Source organism: Dermacentor variabilis, chromosome 1, assembly GCF_050947875.1.
Source record: "Dermacentor variabilis isolate Ectoservices chromosome 1, ASM5094787v1, whole genome shotgun sequence".
Classification (NCBI taxonomy): Eukaryota; Metazoa; Arthropoda; class Arachnida; order Ixodida; family Ixodidae; genus Dermacentor; species Dermacentor variabilis.
The window spans coordinates 69,665,596-69,686,716 of NC_134568.1; the positions used below are offsets into that span (position 1 = coordinate 69,665,596).

Here is a 21,121-nt window from a genome sequence, read left to right on the forward strand (position 1 = left end):
GAGCTTTTGTGCCCACTGACAGCTGCCCTATAAGAAGCTTTTTCAGAAGTCCTGAAACCATTTCCAGTTCGTTGTTGCAAAAGTAAGTATGTTGACATCCAGGATTGTCTTGCCATGCGAATCTCAGTGAAATAGTTGACAAATAAGGCTTTTGTACTGTCAGCGTGTAGCAGCATGTGCTCTTTGTAGCAGTTTCGTGCAAATGTAGCAGCAATTCCACCACTGTAATAGGCCTTCTCCTATCACCCAAAAACTACCGTACTCTAGAAACTACTGCACCATCTATAAAAGTAAGTATCGCAGCCGCTAGTAGCCACGCCAGTAAGCAAGCGAAATACAGGAGCGATGTCGCTATTTTGACCTGTGTCATATTGGTATGGTGGATAAGTATCGCCGTGCGGCATAGCGTTATCGTAATGGCCCCAAACAGGTGATGCCACAAACGAAAAGTTGTGCTAGCCGCAGAGGCATCGTCAAATGTTCAAGCCGGGCGGGACTTCAGCATCGATGATAAAAACATCCGTCGTTGGAAGGGGCAACTGCAGACGCCTCTCGCGTGTGCCGCAACGAGGAGATGATAGCGATAAGGAAGATAATAAGCGCACAGTATTAGAGAGGAGCTGTTCACCGAGATTACGCAGCATTTTGATATGTACGAGCCGTGCTGCACCGCGTACGCATACATGGACGCACGTCCACAAGTGTACGAGGCTAGCAGCGACATGACGTACAGTGAGCTTGGCATGTTCATATTAAATAAATACCGTTTTCATTTTGTGAATGCTGTTCTCATTTTTTTGTTTGGCCTACATTCGAGGTAAGTTTTTTCTTTTTTTTCTGGCTTCGGACATTCGGGGGTCGGCTTAGAATCAGGGCCAGCCTATATTCAAGTAAATATGGTAATTGCATTAATACATACGTATGGGCACTATATAGTTGCCCGAGTAATGACAATTCCAAACAGCATCACTGCAACTTAATAAACTTGGTTTACAAGCAGCACTGAAATCACACATATCAGACATTGCTAGAGACATTTCTCCTGTCCCATAATGCACCATTCCTTATAGAGTAAACATCAAAAAAGGCCATATCACTAGACAAATGTAATCTAAATAAAGCTTTTGCTATAAAAGAAATTTCAATTCCCATTCAATGATACAATAGAGTTCAATCATAAGAACCGCTGCAAACGAAGCAAATAGTTTAGCTCGCTGTTACACCTCAAAATGAATTTTAAAAGGTAAACTAAATTCTCCAGTTAAACTCCAAATTGAAAGTCCAGACAATCTACAGCTAGGGGCTTCTAAATGACAACTGAAACACGAGCACCATATTTAGATTTAAGAAGAATCCAGTCCTGCAGTTGAGCACGGTATTGCATAGGCTCCGCTGTGCCTATGCAAGGAGCTAGCACAGCTATGCAGTGACAATTATAGAAAATTAAGCAATGTCCTGGCCTGTCTACAGGGTCTTTCAGCAGTGCAATATAGCTGAGCTTATACTGCACAGTTGTGTTATAAGTGGTGCGCTTAGGGGAGGGAAAGCAGAAGTTCAGGGTGTCTACCAAGTTGACATTTCCAAATTCCCCGAGTTTTCCAGGTTTTCCCTGAGCACCTTTGCAAAATTTCCTGAAAGCCAGAACTTTGTTTTACGTCAAGGCAGGCTGACACCATGTTGCTCAGTGCTGTCACTCTCTAGAAACATGTTTAAACAAAAAAATGACTAAATCCAGTTTGAATAGTAAGGAGTAATATCTATTTTATTGAAAAAGAAAACAGAGGGCATAGCGAGCAAAATGGCAGAACCCATTCCAAATTGTGTCGAACATTATCAAATATGAATGAAAAGGAGATGCATACATAAGTAAATATTTTTGAATATGAGCTATTTCTATCAACTGATAGCAAGCTTATCGGTATGAGGCCTGAACTTGGTCACGACTAATATTTTCTCTCTGCAGCTGGAAATTCAACCTCAACCGTCCTGACATACTCTCAGCCCCTACACAACATCTATGTTGGGTTTCACTGCTTTAAAGAGTTTATTTTGGTTTCAATGAGGGACACCTACATCTCGGTGTCAGCACGCGCTTTGTTTTTTGAGCTCAAGCTCCTTCAAAGAGGCGGTGGCACGCTTCCTTTCCCGTCAATTCCTCGGTGCGTTGGTCCTTTCTCTTCTCATCCTCTTTCTGCCACGCGTTCACCCCATGGATCATTTGAAGCATCGTCTTGGTCAGTTGTACAGTCAACGTCCGATTTTTCAGGCTCCCCAGGGGCCGCAAAAACATCCGAAAAATCGGGCAGTCCGAAAAAAATAAATGCATGTCCTTAACTGCCCTTAAGGGCTAAAATTGCCATAGGCACACCGAAAAAGCTCTTAAGCCCTGCCACTACACTCATTAGGCATATCAGGGCTCGTACTGTGACAGGACATGGGGTGCACGCGTGTATAATTAAGGAATACATACTGTGTCCCTTCACAATCGCCCCTTCCCACGCTTGTTATCCTTCACCGCGTAACAATGCTGTAGTAAGGCAAAGCTAACTTTCGGAGACGCAGTACGCAACGCGTTGAGCTCTGCGAACTTCGAAGCCAATCGCGAGGATTTCAAAGGCGGAGTTGGTGCCATTGCTGACAACGGCGAATTATTTCAATGAAAAACACAGCATCGCATGGCAAGAAGCTTAATAGCGAACGTAGAAGCAGCTAGGCCTAACGTTGCCACGGTGATGGCTACGGCTGCCAGCGGATATGCGTGCGAGTGCCAGTTCGAGGCGGCGAGATAATCAAAATGACGGCGGTGGTGGCTTTGATTAATGCCATTTGGGACCTGCAGTCAAGGCAATATACATTGACTATATGGAGTACGTGGTGGTGCCGCAAAGCCGTGTGAATCATCGGGCATGTTCGAAAAATCGGGCGTCTGGAGAATCGGTCGTTAACTACTCTGGCAATACTTCCTGCCGATGACACGGCATCAATGATGATACGTTGCAATTCCTCTGTTACTGGAGCCAGCATTAAAACGACTTTCGTTCCGTTTCAATAAAGTTACAGCTAATTTTCCCTGATAAAAGCACTAATTCCCTGAGTTTTTCCAGACTATTCAAATTCCCTGAGAATTCCCGGTTTTCCCGGTTGGTAGACACCCTGAAGTTAGAAAATGCTACATTATATCTAGAGCTATACTATCAGTAGTTGCATTACAAATGGCCTGAACCATACCCCAAATTGTTACCAAGTCAATGCTTAGTAATTGCCGAAAAGTAGGGGTGTGCAAACATTCAAAAATTTCGAATATCATTTTAATATTCGTATTCGATTCAAAAACTACGTATTCGAAAATTTTTGAATATCAAACTGGAGACTAATATTTGAAACAAATCAAAAATAATCTGGCTGTGCGGGAGCAAACATGGTTCATAGCCTTTATATATATCTACCCTAAGAAAGCATGTCTGATTTTGTGCAGAATTTTGTAATTTCATGCCGCCGGCGAAATTTCACCTGTAAAACACGTTTACCCAATGGGTGTCTAAGCGTCGCACGAAAGCCAGCCTCTCAGCAGCAAGGGGCACAGGTTTGTGAACAGCAAGGGTGCACTCTTTTATAGGTTCAAACCCCAATCCTGCTTGACAGCAAATGCGATGAGTGATGGCTGGTCAAATGCATCCGAGTTTACGGGTAAATATAATAAGGCACAGGTTGGCAAGAACTGACAACTAGCGGAAATTACTGAATTTTCCAAAGCTAACATGAGCTAAACACACCTTTTAGTATAACAGCTTACTAGTTTATTTTTTTTTTAACAACGACAATGTAATTGCAATGTTCCAACATGTTAAGAATAAACCAACTTGCTAATAGATGCATGTGTATATCATTATTCAATATTCGATGCTAAGTATTCGTATTCGATTCACATTCGAAAATTTTGACATTTGCGCACCCCTACTGAAAAGGTGTTCGCTTTCATTTGCACAGCCACAGAAAGAACATGTTCGAGACATAATGGCAAAATATAACATCTTCCCTTGAATGTCCTCACACTTCTACGTTTCTGACCTCCTTCACACTTATTTTCATACTTGTCAATAAGGCGAAAATATTGTACATACTACTTTTACCCTATTCCACTATGTTTTGTTATTTCCTTCATCCTTATTCAGCCCACCACAATGACAATTGAAATCTCTTTAAAGGTAAATTTCTTTGCACTTGAGAGACAGGAAAAGTGCAAGCCGATTTCCCACCATATCCTCTTCAGGCAACAGATAATTCTGTCCGTTGATAACTTAGTTTCCCACATTTCCTGCATGTTCAGACTCTTAAAAAAGTGCACAGCTGCAGAGCGCATTAAGAATTTAGAATTTTTCACTGAGCTTTGTCAAGTTTACAGAATGTGGACTTTATGTGAGAACTCTGACAGGAACATCATCTATTTCACATTCAGCATATATCGGGAGCACCTGTCCAATGCCTTGCAAAATACTCCCAATGTGAAGAACAGCGAAAAACAATTAAGAAAGTGAACCAGCTGCATGACAACATGCTGACACTGAGAATAACCACCCAGCCGTCTACCTTCCCAACTCCTTTTACTAAAACACTTTAGGCATATTATTCAAACTTGCAGCACAGGCCCAGTCAGAAGCGTTTCAAGATTTATAAACACATTTTATACATCTTTTTTTTTCATTACTGTTCTTGTTCTGCATGCACTATCTTAGTGTGTACAATTGTGCACACAGCATCTGAAGGGGAGTGTACGTTTGTTTAGAACACTTGAAGACCGGTATTTATTGCAGCTGTGTGTTTTTCCAAGTTTGGTGACATTAAGGCAACTCAATGTGCCATACCCACTCATACTAACAATATATATATCCATTTATTAGAATCACCAACCAACCACAGCACTATCAGTGAGAAAGTCATAGCCTTTGAGGCTTTCCAAAAGACATCTGCTTTCCGTGAACTTTTGTGATACTGAGCCGCACTGAGAGACCATGTCGGTACAAATGGGGGCTCAATAAGCTTAACGAAAGCATGCAAAGGATGCACATGCTGTTTGTATGGTGTACTAGTGTACAAAGGCAGATTTTTATCACTTTGCAGGCAGCCATGAGAATGTAGAAGCAGACAACAAGGATATGTATGCCCTCCTTGATGATTACGGCCTAGGTGAATAGTGTCCCGGCATTTCTCCTACACTAAATGCTTCTCAACTTTCAGATTTCACTTTCTGTGAACAATAACTGCTTTGGACAATGTGATCAGTTCACTTGTGTCCATCAAACAGTTAGGAGTTGACACAGCTCAACCATTTTTTTCAACCCTTTTTGATGACGGTAAAAGGGAGCGGAGAAACATAAAAACAACTGGCACAGCTTTCTCACCCTGTCCACAGCTTTCCTAACGTTTTCTTGGCTAGAAGCCGTGACAAAGGCATGCAGCGGTTCATCTTCACCAGGCAACGGCTGGCCGTCCTTGCGCCCAACCTTGCCCTCCTTCACCGAGCCTTTGCCTCGAATGATGATCTTGGCACCAGTCTCCTTTTCAAGGGACTTCAGTGTGTTGCCCCTTGGGCCAATCAATAAGCCGACAAAATTGATGTCTGGGTGCTCTTCCTGTGGAATCATTACCTTCTCCGACACACGTACCAGAGGTGGTCTGAAAACAAGGCAATGTTTAGGTCAGCAAGTTTGAAGGCTGCTGTGCACCAAATGGCACATCATGTAAAATCATGCCTATAACAGTGGGCTACCTCAATTCAGATTCCCTCATTCACTGCCAGTTTTTACGGAATGTCACTCAGACTGATCAAAAATTTAAAGAAGTGCTTGCCAGCATTGCAGTCAAGGTCACGCACATCGTCTGCACTTCACAGAATCATGACAACACATAAAGCATGCCAGGCTGCGTGACAGGCAAATGCGAAATGGACCCACAGCCTTGACTATCACTTCACTTAAAATAGATATTATCTTACAAAGCACAACGATAGGCAACGTCGATAAATTACCCTTGGTAGTGCGGGCGTTGCAAAAAATAACCAGACTGAGTATCCTCTTGAAATTTATTTATTCGGACAGGGCAATTCTTCAGGCATTTTTGCAGTCCCCTCGATGTCCAAAAAAGGGTTGGCAACTTTAAAATTGATGGGCATAGTAAAACCCTCGTCAGAGAGTTGGGATGCAAGCAGTTGGCATACCCAAAAACCCTGTCTGCTTGGGTGGAAGCAGCCAAGGGTGTTTTGAAGCAGCAAATTTACCACAGTGGAGTAGGTTTGGAGGAGAAGTTGTCCGTTTTGGTGCAGCTTTCTAAAACTCAACATGAGCGAAACACAGGGAGATTAAAAACCATGTTTTTTATTTGATTCATTGTTATGTTGCGCTGTGGCAGGCACAGTGACACCCAAGTTAGTGGAATACTAAGAACACGACAAGCGAAGCGCAATCTGTCAACAGAGTTTTATTCGAAAAAGGACTTTTCAAATAAAACTCAGTTGACAGTTTACGCTTCACTAGTCATGCGTCTCTTGTTTTATACTAACACTGTGTCACTGAGCCTGCTGCAGTGCAACACAACAATGAAGCTACACCAACTAGGCCCTTCTCAAGCTATGCTTACTTTCATTCTTTATTTGACTTTGCAGAACAGTGCCAAGTTACATACTGGCTGTGCCAACTATAAATGTGGCCAAGAGATAAAATATACTAATGAATGTTATTACACAAATAGCAGCCATTGTGTGTTGATGGGCATTGTTCTTGTTAGTCATGAGCATCCTTTTTTCCATAGTTCATAAATAAATATTATTTAAGTTTAATTAGCTAACTCTTTTTAGCCTAATCGATGAGGTCTCAATGCAAAGGTTGTAGAGGATGTCAAGAAATGACTGATAACAGCATTTAAAGCAATGCAGCATCTTAAGCAAACAGCATTTTAAGCACTCCGTAGAGCAGTGCAGCTTTTGCACTGTCCGGTGCACTCCTGTCGGCCCTTGAAAACCCAAACGAGGGAGGGTGATTTTCGTGCCGGACCGTACCCACATCCGCAGCAGGTCTCCCAAGTGAACAGCCTCTAGTTGATAGGCCAAGGCAGGTAAGAGAAGTCGGCAAAATGGATCTGTAACCTTGGGAAAAGGACTGGCTCTGAGAGCTGGCCTATGCATGTAGTCGGCACCTATATGCATAGGCGCAGACTACGAGCGGGGCTCCGAAGCCCGAGTCCCCTCCAAAGTTCTCCACGTGACCCCTAAAGTGTCATTACCAGAGTTCTGCTACACACGTCATCCGAGATGCGGCCTCTACCTTTGCACTTAAAATTTTATTGTGGCTAAACACCTACTGCATCATTGTTAGTGCGGACGTGCACAGACTTTAATTCATACTTTCTCTTTATTTCTGCAAATCCTGACAGCAGGAGGGCAAACGAATTAGAAGTACCAGCGACGGCTACCTAACCCATATTTTTTCACTTCATACTTTCTAAAATTTCTGCTGTGAACACCATACAGAGACACAATATATGTAAATGTATATCCAGGACAAAGTTAATTATATTTTTTTCAAGCGAAGGAGATAGCCAACTAACAATTATTGCTAATGGTATATGGACAGCCTATGCCTAGAGAATGAATATGTTGCTGTATGTTCACTTTGCTTCAAGTTGCCTTGCATGCAATAGAAAACCTGCGGACTTCAGTGACCCCTTCAGCAGAGTCTTTTATCAACAGCGAGGGAAATGCACATGAATGTCTAAGTATTGCTTCTCTTTCCAGTAGACAATGCTAACGACTCATGGAAAAATAAAAGGAATGGTTCGAAAATGAGTGCGCGGCAGCTGTAGGAGCAGTGGCCCATCGTGCAGAGACTCGAATTTCTCGTTTTTTTTTTTTTTCAAAGGTTTCGCATTTCATTACCCCTCGGCTCGGACACCCAGCAGCCAGACTTCATTGTTATAACCGATAATGTGGCATAGGGGCATTGTAGTAAGTGGGTTATTTCACCATGGAAAACATACAAGGAGTTGACGGTGCAGCAGCTTTTCACTGTTAAAACCGATATACAGTCGCCGACTGATTTTCAGGACTCCAAAAATTCGGAAATGCTCGATTATTTGGTCTGCTTCGCGGTACCGCCATTCTCCCCATAGACCATAATATATAACAACTGCCGAAAGTTCGGACACCTTGCAACCTCTCGTCTGATTTTTCAGACACTCCTTGAGCCAACTCGATCGAGAGCACCATGCACAGACTCTGACCGGTGCGTGGTTCGACTTGCTGAACGACATTTTTGTTTTGAACAGAGCCTCCTTGCTGCACCACGAAGTGGCGCTACTGCAAATCCCCGCTCATCATCATCGTTTCTGCCTAGTTCGATAAAGTGGCTCTACAGCAGTTCCGGTTTAAGCTTAGTAAGCCATGTCAAGACAATCCAGCAGCTGATTTGTTTCTTCGCGCACGACGCTGCGAGTAGGCCACGTTTTTCGTTTGTGCGACTGGTGTCGGCATGGTGGTGTTTGCTTTGTGTGCTGTGTCGAGGTTCCGGTGATCCAACCTGGCATACGGAAACATAGCGGCAAGTGGCTAATGGTGCCGACAGTGCCCGCGCAGACTGCGCTGGGGAAAGCCGGCAAGCGGGTGCCGGGAGGCCTAGGATTTGTCGCCTTCCGATGTGCTCCCTACTGATGCCGAGAATGTTCTGCAGAGACCTGCGCAGTGGTTGCATTGCGATTCCGGACACCGTCTCATTTGACAGTTTCACAGGTGCTGATACTGCTGTACTGACATGCGCAGAACTCGAGGACGGCGAGATCATTCATCAGGTTTCTGCTGCGGCGCCGGACAATGACTCGGAGTCAGAAGATGACGCACCATGTGCTACGCTGCCGTCGCAGGCGGAGCGTGTACAAGCAGCGACTGCGCTTTCAGCCGCCTATAGTGACCGTACGACCCTCTCAGAGGTTCAGGCTTATCTGATTGCGCGTAAACGTAACAGCGTGTAACGGCGCATTCACGATTTCTTCACGCCTACTGCCGAGCCCAAATAAGTGTGAGGAAATAAAGGAATTCTTTTTCTTATTCTGCTTCTTCGGACACCTGTCTATTCGGACATTTCCGCAGTCCCCGTGAGGCCTGAATAAACGGTTGGCGACTGTATAAGTCAAGGGGTGACCTTTTAGTAATATATTTTGGAAAAAATCTCGACCTATATTCCGCACTATACAATAGGCCCGCATTTGATTAAGTTTACGTTGACACCGCTGCAATCTCAGAGCGCACACATGCTGTAACAGCTTGCATTTTTCAATTTCACAAGGCTTCTTACCTAGAAAAAATGTTGCACAAAACCAAGGTCGCTATAAATGCTACTCTCGGTCATGTATTGACATCCACCACAACTTTCGCATTGACATTTTATCGATTACGCAGGTTAATAAAATGCAAGTAAACTTATTCTTGCACAATGAACAAAACATACTCGTGACTAGCATGAACAACACTCATCAAAGTAGAGTGTATGTCAGTCACATAAAGCCCTCATGTTATATTTTAATTCTTGGCTGGAGACCACATTAATCTAGAGCACACTGGAGACCACCAAAGTTACAGCTTAGTGTCGCATCAACGCAAATATGTTCACAGCGGCCATAGGGCTCTTGGGAAGCCATAAGCTGCTGCGAACAGTATTTCTAAATAATCGAGCAGCTGTAGAAATCAAGCTTAGAACGACAGAAAGCTGAGCTAGTTGGTAAGAATTCATTATGTAACAAAAGAGGTGAGGCTTGCAGACGAGACAAAAGAGTAGAGAAGTGGACAACACGAACGCCGGCGTTCGTGTTGTCCACTTCTCTACTCATGTGTCCTGTCTGCACGCCTCACCTCTTTTTTGCATAATGTAGAAATCAGTAGGCGACTGTGAACAAATTAATCTGTCCCTTGTCTTGGCCATGAGCTTTGTGATGAGACTGGCTCGCATAACCAAAGCTGTCGATTATCTTTTAAGTTTATCATATTTTTGTGCGTATAACACGCACCAAAAATCTTTAAATTTAGCGGTAAAATCAGGGTGCGGATTACACGCAAATTTCGACTTAAGGTGTGGATTCAGAGACGCACAAATTTCACCTCAAGGTATGGTTTCACAGCAACGTGGGCCAGGCTGCCGTGAAACCACCTTTAGAGCAATGTTCTCTGCCATCAGCGTTACCGAAGAGGTGTGGAACAGAGGAGGTGGTCGAAGTTACGACATGGGTGATTCTTGCATCCGCAAATGGAGCCTGTTTTCACAAATACAGTAGAACCCCGCTGTTACATTCCTCACTGCTGCGTTTTCCCGGCTGCTACGTCGCTTTCATCCAGTCCCGGCATAGCTTCCATAGGATCCAATGTATAAGGAACCCCGCTGTTACGTAGTAGCTGTGAAAAACGTTCCCGCATGATGCGTCGCAACCCGAACCCGCCTGGGCTAAAGTAGGCAACGCGCTTCAACCGCCATTTGGCTTTTGACAAGTTTTGACCGGGCTTGGCTATTGAACTGGCTGCAAGAAGCCGCACGCCAGTTCGAGAGGCCGCCACTAGGTGGCCATTCGTGAAAAATGCTCTCACTATCATCACTGTGATTACGGTCACCGCATGGTTTGTTGGGCGGGTCGACTCACGGAGGAAGGAAACTCAGGAGAGGCCCTGACGTCACTCTTCGGGAAGCTATAGCTAAGGAGAAGCCGGAAGTTGGCGTTGCTCCGCCTATCGGGCCAGTTCTCCTCTCTTGTACATTTCTCGCGAAACCACGCAGCGCTGCACGCAACGGGGCTGCTCTGATGCGCGCGCTCCGCAGCAATACTAAACAAACGTTAGCACGTTAGCATGATTATGCCAAAGAGGGCAAAATTTCCCGTGAGCATTCATTCGTCCGTTGCCGTTGCCTGGCACGGTGACAACAAGGAGCACGATACGCATGATGCCGGGGGGTTGCCAAATCCTAGCTTTGGAGAAGCCGTCGCGGCTCTGGACCTCCTCCGCAGGTACGTCGCACCTCACAGCGACGCTGACAGCAACGCGGCCTTCCAGGCTATTGAGAAACGTGTGGTGATTTCTAGCGAGCGAAAGAAACGGCAAGCCACCATTCTAGACTCTTTTTAAGTCCTAAGTGCACCCTGTGGAAATAAATTGTCTATAGTTGAAACTGCACTTTTTTCATTCATTTTCGGAGCTTTCCTCACTGTTACGTTTTCCTGGCTGTTACGTTTTTTTTTCCTCAGTCCGGTGAAAAACGTATGAACGGGGGTTCCACTGTATTTAGGTGTTGTACGCGGTTATTTCTGCGGGTAATTTTTTTTTTTTTTCCTTTCCAGGGTGTTGTCATTGGGGGTGCGGCTTGGCTTATAGGTGGAAAAATGTGTATATTTGATCATTTCGAATACTCAAATTTGGACCAAAGCGAATATTGAATAGTATGCTATTCAATCAAATATTAAAGATAATGAATATTCGCACAAGCCTATTAAGCACCACGAAATGGGCTAAGTAGAAAGGAGGAGCTACGGCTGCAACAAAGAACAAAACACTATTTATAATTGTCGCTCATTGCAGCAAAAGTGTGTATACTGTAGAGCAAAATTTGAAAAAAGAGAAATTGTTAGTCTTCTAATCTTTTTCAGAAGAACCACAATACTAAGATGTACTGTGACCTCTCACTGGCTTCCACCTTCACCAGAACGCTATAAGTGCATAGTCATTGGCTTGCTCTTTAGTCATGGGAAAGGAAAACAACACCTGTTTACATTGGCTGAATGGCTGTTGGCCCGTTTGTGCCGCTCGCTCAGGCTAACAGGACGCAAAGTTTCATGCTCGCTCTCTTCAGCTTTCACATAAGATGAGACACGGGCAGATTTACTGGCAACAACCAGTTAGGGGGACTGCAGGAGCACTATGTAGTCCATGGCACAGGTTTGTCCAAAGAGTGAAAATGTGAAAGAGGACATGACGAAATGTTTTATGGCAGATGGAATTGCGGTAGTACCACAATGTTTTGCACAGAACTCCAGCATGTGGGCCTATACGCTATGCCAGTCCGTACTGTACAAGAGCAAAAAAAATCAATGAGTATACAGACATAGGCATCATCAAAATAACAAAAAATACATAAAAATGGATGCAGCTGTTCCAAGGAAATCAGTACACAGCATTCCTCTCATGAAGCAGATTGTCACTGACTGATACATTAAGATATATTTTAAAGCTCGACTACTTTAGCTTTTCTTGAGTGGTCGCTTATATCGAATTACCGCTTATAACAAATTTTTTCGCCATTCCGCTGACTACGTTATAACAAGGGATCACTGTATTTCTGAAATAGTCTATTTTATCTTTAAATGCATTTCTCCACTTCAATACAAAGTCGTTCAGGGCCCCTTTCAGCAGGAGACCTTATCACAAATCAGAGTACTGTACAAATAACAGGCAGGACCTGCTGAAGTTCTATAACAGACAGAAATCAGTTCACGCCAACTTATAACCCGAGGTCAGGTAAGGTTATGAGTTTGAGTGAACTCACAACACAATAAAATCAAAGTTATCTGCCATTATAACTCATTTTAACTTAACATAAAGGCATTACACTACAGAGCATTATGTTGCAGGTCCAAGACTTTGTCACCAAAGCCCCACATCAAAGTTGCAACAATACACAGTTCCCCTACACACAAACTCTTAAGCCACAGCAAAACAGCAATCCCTACATCAACAACAAAGCCAATGCCTAAGCTTCACATCAATGAATGATTCAACTTGACTATGAAGAACAGCCACAATACTGGGAAAGATCACACAGTAACGCCATAATACTACAAAAGTGCCTCCAGTCAAGACAAAAATGCTTAAGAGCAACACAGCTTACTATACCAATCAATTAACGAAGACAGATAAAAGACAATTTCCCATAACCAAACTTCAATACAATTACTACCACTTCAGTACCAGGCCAATGCAAAAGCTGCCAGATGGCATTATCAAGACTTGCTCACTTGTAATCCGAAGGTGGCTTGTACTCTTGATTGATGGTGAACATTTCTTGTATGAGCACATGCCGCTCATCCTCCAACTTTTTTCGCACTCGATACTCGCGCGTGTTCAGCCTCTTTCCAGCACTGTTGTAAATTGGCTCTGGAGATGGCGACCTAGAAAGAAAGAACAAGAGGTGCACAGTTTGTGTAGCATTAAGACTGTGCTCAGTCAATGCATGTAAAAAGCACTCCACAGCTCATTCGCCCTTTGCTTTCTTTCTACAGGGATGTGTTAAAAAATAACCTTTCATGGACAGCAGCTCTGTCTGCGGATGGCAGTACGGTGGCTCTGCTTGAGCCATGTCTCTCTAGATTATTACAAATGCTGATTACAGGGCCACTCAAAATGCTGATAACACAGCTGTCACACAAAAACAACATTCAGGCACCATGTTGAGTGGTAGTGAGCGTAGCTCTAAAACTTCCCTCTTAAGGGCAAGCAACAAGGTACCGTAAAAACCGGCGTATAATACGAACGCGCATATAGTACGAGGTTAAATTTTTGGGACACAAAATGGAAAACAAAGTTTTATCCGCATATAATACGAGTTAGGAAAACTCGAGGAAAACATTTATTTAAATTGCACTTAGCACTTCAATCGCTGTTTTCCTAAGCTGCACTCTCTTCGGATAGTTCCTTGTCTAACATATCTTTCCAGAGGTACTCATCCTCTGTCCCATCGAGCGCGTTCTGAGATGCCGCACTTCTTGAATGCGCGACCCACAAGGTCCTCTGGTATGCTGGACCATGCGTCCACAATCCACTTGCATAGCGTGGCTGGCGAAGCCCGCTTCAGCCACCCGGTCTGCATCACTGCAGGCTCATCTGAGTACATCCAATCTGCGTAACACCGCTTGACCACGTCCTTGAACGGCTTGTTCACGCAAACATCTAAAGGCTGCAGGTGAGACGTCATCCCACCCAGGATAACGACGAGTTCAGTGCCAAATTCGCGCAACAGCTTCTTCACTGAGTCGGCCAAATGGCAACGAAATGCGTCCAGCACAAAGATGGATGGGAACGACAACGGTGCGTCGGGCCGCCTACACCAGACGGACTTTATCAAGTCGAGCACAAGATTCTTGTTCATCCAGCCTTTCTCATGGCATCTCATGACCACATTTTTTGGCAGCTCCTCACCTTTAGGCACTGTCTTGCACTTGAAGACGACATAGGGCGGGAGCTTGCGTCCGTCTGCCATGCACGACAACATGGTTACTCGTATTTTATTGTTGCCAGTGGACCAAACATACACTTGTTTAGAGCCCTTTTCGTGCACGGTGAGAGGCGATGGCATGTCCAGATAAACCGGCGTTTGGTCAGCATTGCTGATTTGCCCTAGCTGGAAGTTCTTAGACTTGCCCAGCGAAATAATGTGGCACTGGAAAGCCACAAGCAGCTCTTCAAATGATTCTGGCAGCTTTTGCGAAATCGAAGTTCAGTGGCGTAAAGAACATCCAGCACGGCACATGTGGCGATAAATACAGTGCTTGCTCGCTTTGAAGGCGGAGCTCGGTAGCCCTTTTTCCCTTGCAAGCTCCTTTGCTTTTGCCTGCATAAGCTCCACGCTCACAGCTAGATGCACGGCTCGCTGTTGGCATACGAACTTCGTCAAGGTGAGTTCGATTTCCGGGAATGCCCCACTCTTCGGGCCGCGAAAGCTTCTTCGCGTTCTGCTGCACGCGAAAAAGGCTACCTTCTGTCGACGCCATCCACGAATGCTTCCCTCGTTGACGCCAAACTGCCTCCCGGCCGCACTGTTGCCGATGTCCTGTGCGGCTAAAATAACCTTTCCCTTGAAAGCAGCCGAGTACTGTTTTCGTGGTCCAGACATCTTGGTCCTTCAATGCGGAATAAAAAAGATGCACTTCGCAAAGCGTGGTTTGCACGTATGCTGCCAAGGTGCGCACTCAACAATAAAGAAACGATGCTGTAGTCACGCAGCAATAACGAAACCAAGTCGTAGCCACGCAGCATTAACGAAACCAAAACATTTAGCCCAAATTTCTGACTGAATTCTTTGTTCGGATCTGCATATAGTACGAGGCAAATATTTGGGACACTAATAATAGGAAAAAAAAACTCATATTATACGTGGGTTTTTACGGTATGTATTTGAGGTACTAAACTCGCAAAGTTCATGCAACAACTGCAAACACACCTCCAAATGCTGTGACCAATTTCATGAATATCATTAGACATATGGCAAAAATTTCTTATGCTGCTCTTATATTCCAGACTGAGGTAAGCGAAATAAGGAAAAATGTGGAGTAGAACATCATTTGTGAAAATTTTCAATATGGATGCTGAAAACGAAACTTAAGTGGCCTGAAAGAATTCATAAAAGCAACAGCTGGTTAGGCAGCAAAGCGCCCTGAAAAAAAAAGACAATATTATTCTATTGCAACTTTTCAGTCTTGCTGAGCTAAGTCTCTGCTTCAAACGTGGTATGTGAGCCACTGGTGTTGTCAGTGCAAGAAAATTACTCCATACAATTTTGTTTTATAAATTAGAAAAATAGTACTCACACGAAAGCGGTTGTTTAATTTACTTGAATGATTCAAGTGGTTCAAACTGACTAGATGTACCTCTTTTGCGTTATGTGACCAAAAAGGAAAAGCACTGCATATTTTGCAAGACTTTGCACTTGTCCTTATCATAGCATAGAATGTCATTCTTTTTAAAATTAGCCACTAGTGTTGCTTAGTGGATGTTTACACCGAAATGTCATGGTGGAATTAAAGCAATAAAGCAATCATGTAGTACACTGTACTGCCCTTCTCTAGAACCTTTTTGATACCCATAGCATTCAATATTTTGGAAGCCACTTTAGTGCTCTGTAACATTATTGCCAGGAGTGCCATAGGAAGTAATTTGAGGGTCATACTATTGAGCTGGGACAACTGACACATGGCTATCACTGTTTGCTTTTATCCCTCCTCTGAACCATTTCCACCACCCACTTCCCCATCCATGTTACAGTATAGTGTACTTGGATTGCGAAGCGCAGCAATTCAATTTTACTTAAAAATAGGCTGAAAACTGATCTGACCAGAAAAACCAACACTGTTGAAGTGGTAGTTTCATCCTACGCTGACTGGTCCAACATGAAAACTTAAGAAAAGAAAGTCTAGAGTATGAGAAGTAGATTACAATAATAAAGACAATAGCTTGAAAATGTGATTATTCAAGGTGCGTCATGATGACTCAATCATATTAACGGTGAATTTCACTGGTCATATTGTCCAACCAAGAGCTGCCTGAATCCTTGAGAAAGCACTACGATTGCATGATTTGTAAATTGAAATCTGTACAAGGAAAACAAAATTATTTGCACCACATTCTAGCAAAAACGTCTTCCATTCTCATTTCCATGGTTACCAGGGTAATTAAAATGTTGCCACTGCTGTTGTGTACAGTTGAACCCACTTATAACGGAACATAATTCCGGGAAAGTGCTCATATCAGTAGTTCATCAAATTTGGAGTTACCTCTAAAACCTGTAAAAAGCAATGACAATGCATGTAGCTGAGCACTACAGTTGACAAGCCACCTCATTGTTGTAAGAATTTGATAATGGTTGGCTATTTTTGCACTGTGGCTGCCCATCCACTTTATTTAATTTTCCCTATTATCACCCTCCGGACGCAGCCACACCGTGCATTGAGTTAACTTTATTGGCACCTTTACCATGAAACAACCATGAATCACGTCCCTGCATATTCCCAGCAAGTCAACAACTGGCCAGTGATGCAAGCAATAAGGTGTGGCCAACATATGCAACTACCTTTCTTTTTTGTTGCTTTTGCATACTTACTTTCATTTCTGTTCATGGGTTCTGTGGAGGGCATGCAGAAAGAAAATGACGAAGCTTTCTAAAATTTTGAAGAAGCCCATTTCTGTCTCTAAATTTTTTTTTTTTTGCTTGTGCATTCATTTTTATTCTTGCTTCTTGCAATCGGGGTCAAAGCATTGCAAAATTGTTGTTACATCTAAATTTGTGGAATTACATGGAATCGTTATAAGTGGGTGCTCTTCGAGCAATTTCCACCCAACGGCTGTAAACGGCAAATGACAGCCCGCAAAAATGGACAAGCGCTCGACTTCAAAAGGAAAAGATGCAAAGCACTGAAGACTGACCAGTGAATTCACCTTAAGACAATAACCATAAGGCTTTTAGTAGCATTCTTCTAATGCAACTGTTTATCTGTGCCATGGTATTGTGCATCAGTGTGAAACACCAAGTAGTCCAGAAACAAGTTATTTTATGAAAGGTAGATGCCAAATACTTTACTAGGAGCACATCCGCCTACAACGAACAAGGTCAGTACTTAAGACATGTATTTTTATGGCAGTGTTGAGACTGTTATGCTAGAACCTAGACATGAAAAACGATAGGACTGGTGTAAATGATGCCCATTTAAACAGGGCAAGGGAGGCTGTTTTAACGTTATGACAACACACCTAACTCAGTTGCACAGGAGGCAGAGAGTGCAGAGTGAAGCAACTAGTTCACTTTAAATTTAAAATTTGCTATATTAACTGAACCTTTTTATTACTTTTTTATTAGTGCTCCTAAGTGTCTCAAAACTGCACAGTAAATTATGAGAGTTGCCATGAGGGCACAAGATTATATTTAACCACCTGGGATTCTGTAAAGTACAAGCAAAACACACTACAGAAGCATTTTGATAAATTTTCCGTGAGCAATATTAACGCAAATTAAGAAAATAATACTGATCAACCGAAATCACCAATCCCACTAACCTCCTGTGCAATACATGTATGTTGTCATGATGTCTAGCTTGAAACAGTCCCTACAGAAATAGGATTCACGAACCTAAGTTGTTTTTCTCCAACACGAAAAGTATCTTTACATCCATGAGGGGGAACAAAAAGATGCGACGCTATCTCTATTGCACCAGCACTTGCTTGTTACAACACAGCTGCAAAGGCATTATTACAACCAGCACCAAGTGCTCAGTATAATATTCTTCTCATTTTGGAAGCTTTGTGCACTACGTCTCCAGAGAACTAGAAGAGAGCTCTACTATATCTCATCCGTAACAGCCTACAACGCCTCTCAAAATAGGCCCAACTGGCCAAAGGTAGTTAGCTGTCTCAGAAAGGGCAAGCTAATTCCATATTCGGCCTACAAATAAACATCTCAAGCAACATAAAGGTACCTTCTCTAAACAATTATCTGGCTAATTATTTCAGACTACAAATCCTTTGCTGTAACAGTTTCATATAGGCATCTGTACTTTACATTAGAAAAAAAAAAAGACTACTCAATCTTCTTTGTTCCCTTTATTAGTATTAAGTACAGACGGTACTTTGTGAACGGAGAGAAAGCAAAAAGCTTTTCTGTCACCGCAACACAGTCTGTACCCTGAGAATTAGTCCACACATTCCACTTTTAAGTGGAGGAAGCCATGGCAATATGTTGTGGTTGCACAAGTTACACCAAGGCAGAATTAAGTTGCCGAGTTAAAGGAGTGGCTGACATTTTAGAAGTCGTAACCTAGATGAGAGCTGCAGAGAGAGAGGGGGAAGGGGAAAACTACAGCTTAAATCGGTGCCTAGAATGTCCTTGTGGTAAGAGCTAGTGTACTTTGGAAAAGTAGTGCAGCTGCTTCCACAGTGAGAAATCTGCAGCAGCTGCACTGCCCTTTGTGATTAGGATGAGCAGAAGTAGCCAGCTGGCCACCTGTCTCATCCGCACCACAGTGCAAGCAGGGCGCACCTCCCCCTCAAAGTACGGGAAAGTGCAAAAAGGAGAGGAAGAAAAAACAGATTTGTTTAGCCTTTGTGATCCTCGAAGACGAGCACACACGCAGGGGGGGAAGAAAAGAGTGCATTAGATGATGCAGCCAGGGCAGCTCTGGTCCAAACCTGTCCTCAGGGTTGAAGGGGATGCCAAGGTCCTCAGTGCGCAGCCTCCTGCTGAGCTCTTCAATCTGGAGTTGCACTGGAAGAGATGGGGTTAGAGAAAGAAGGGGCGGGGCCCCCCAGCAATTAACCCCGCGTTCAGCCCAACCAAAAGGGCCAGCCTGGCCTGTACACAACCCACATCCCTGGAGTCGGGCGGCGGCCAGCCACCTCACAAGGCAGCCACTGCACACACACACACCGCTGGGGCATGCCAGCAGCCCTATGCGCGGCCGCCTGGAAGATGTGGTGCCATGAAGCCCAGCACACAGGGTGCAGAGAGTGCCGACCCTGGCCTGTGCCTCAACACCTGCTTGGCTGACATGGCACACACACACTGAGCTCTGCTGTTAACAAGCACCGCCATTAACTGCTCATTATGTGACCAAACAACTAATGACATAAACAATTCATGCCTTGTATCAGCTGCTTGCCACAACGTGCAATACCATATCATGCCCCAAGAGAAAGATAAAAAAGCAGCGCATTCTAACATACACACTGGACAAATAATTTAAGTTATGCATCATATATTACAGGATAGTACCACAGTGATAAATGCTGATCTGCAACTTCTAAAAATGCTTAGCAAATAGGACACATCAGGACCTTATATACAATAAGTAGGCTAACAATGTTTTAACACCACAAAAGAAGTTCACATGATCTTACTTTACAAGAACATATAGCCTACCCAGTCCTAGAAGCTTAATTCAAATCTAACAAAACAGATACACACATGAAAAGGCAAAATGTGACCAGTTATTAAGCCTCATGCAAATAATAATTGTCAGGAAAATAACGTTAATTGCGCTATTCATATAGCATGTGCAGGCTCCGAATATCCAGGAGGAGCAATAAAATTAACTAACTTACTGTCCCTAGAAATGCTATGCAAGCTGTTACAAATGAAATCACTGTGCATGATGACAAATGCACAGCAAAGTGTTCTTGTCATGTTGCCACACCCGAACTGGTTCCTCTGCCAGTCTCTGCCAGTTGTATATCCATGAAATGAAGTTGGAAGCCTATCATAGCATATGTGAATAGCAAATTAATGAAGAATACATCATCCTGGATAACAAATATCAAGAGAGAAACAGCCAATCTTACTTCTAGTGCCTCCATTTTTTAGCAATGACTAAAAGAAAAACCTTACCTGAACATATTATCAGCAGTCACTCCGGCAATTATTTTTAATATATGTATGTATCTGTTGTACACTCAAACAGAAAAAGGCTAAAGAAATATCTATTCAAAACATAACAGCTAATTCGTAGGAGAAAACCCTTTGCTGAACAGGAGTCTTTCAAGTGAAAAGCAGAGAAAACCAGCTTACACAGATAGGCCCGCTCCTGGTTTGGATCCAAGTTTGTAGGGAGTACAGTGGGCATTCCAGGGATGAACACCTTTTCCTTCTCGTCGCAGCACCAGCGGCTTCTTCGCTTTCGACGACGTTCACCAGTGTTAGCCTCTAAAGAACCCATGGAACCCATGGAGCCCATGCTCGTATTGCTGTTTTCATCCTGACTAGCCCAGGATGGCAGCATTGAGACAACAGGTGGTGCTCCAGTCATTGCAGCTGAAAAAAAGAATACAGACGTGATTCCAACCTAAAATTTTGCTAATTATAGATGGCTCAAATGTCACTTAAAAATGTACAGGTAGGCAGAATGAGCAGTAGGCATCCCATTTTGTGTTCTGTTGCATCACTCTGTTAAAATATAAAGTGCTTTTCATGATGAAAAGCCCTGCAACAAGATTACCAGCATGCTGAATTAATACTACATCAACAAGACAGCACAAAACACAGGAACTTACAGCTATCAGACCTGCTAAATATTGTCATGAGTCGCACTAAAGCAGGCTTGATATATATGCACTTTATGCTAAAGGTCTGGAGAACAAAATGAAGACCATGCAAAATAGTTAGGGCTAAACCCCATGAGCGCGATTTTGTGCGCGACAGCGACAAGCGACAGCTTCGAGCCGTCGCTCGTCGCACGAACGGATCGGGCCATCGCGCGAACAGATCGCTCGGTCTTGCCGTGCAATTGCTCGGTTCTGCAAATCTAGAATTCGTCGCCCGTCGCCCGGAAGTGCTATGAGCGACTA

At 43.6% G+C, this 21,121-nt stretch overlaps 1 protein-coding gene across 2 annotated transcripts in view; it reads right to left on the reverse strand.

Moving 5' to 3' along the window:
* The window catches only part of LOC142579034 (splicing factor 1-like), a 54,802-nt gene that overhangs the window by 29,531 nt on the left and 4,150 nt on the right, over positions 1–21,121 (reverse strand). For both annotated transcript variants that reach the window (XM_075688841.1, XM_075688851.1), the window contains exons 2-5: positions 20,346–20,588; positions 18,971–19,046; positions 13,036–13,188; positions 5,400–5,673 (exon numbers count right to left, since the gene is read on the reverse strand). In XM_075688841.1, the coding sequence (XP_075544956.1) occupies positions 5,400–5,673; positions 13,036–13,188; positions 18,971–19,046; positions 20,346–20,588 (746 nt within the window). The remainder of the gene's footprint in view (positions 1–5,399; positions 5,674–13,035; positions 13,189–18,970; positions 19,047–20,345; positions 20,589–21,121) is intronic.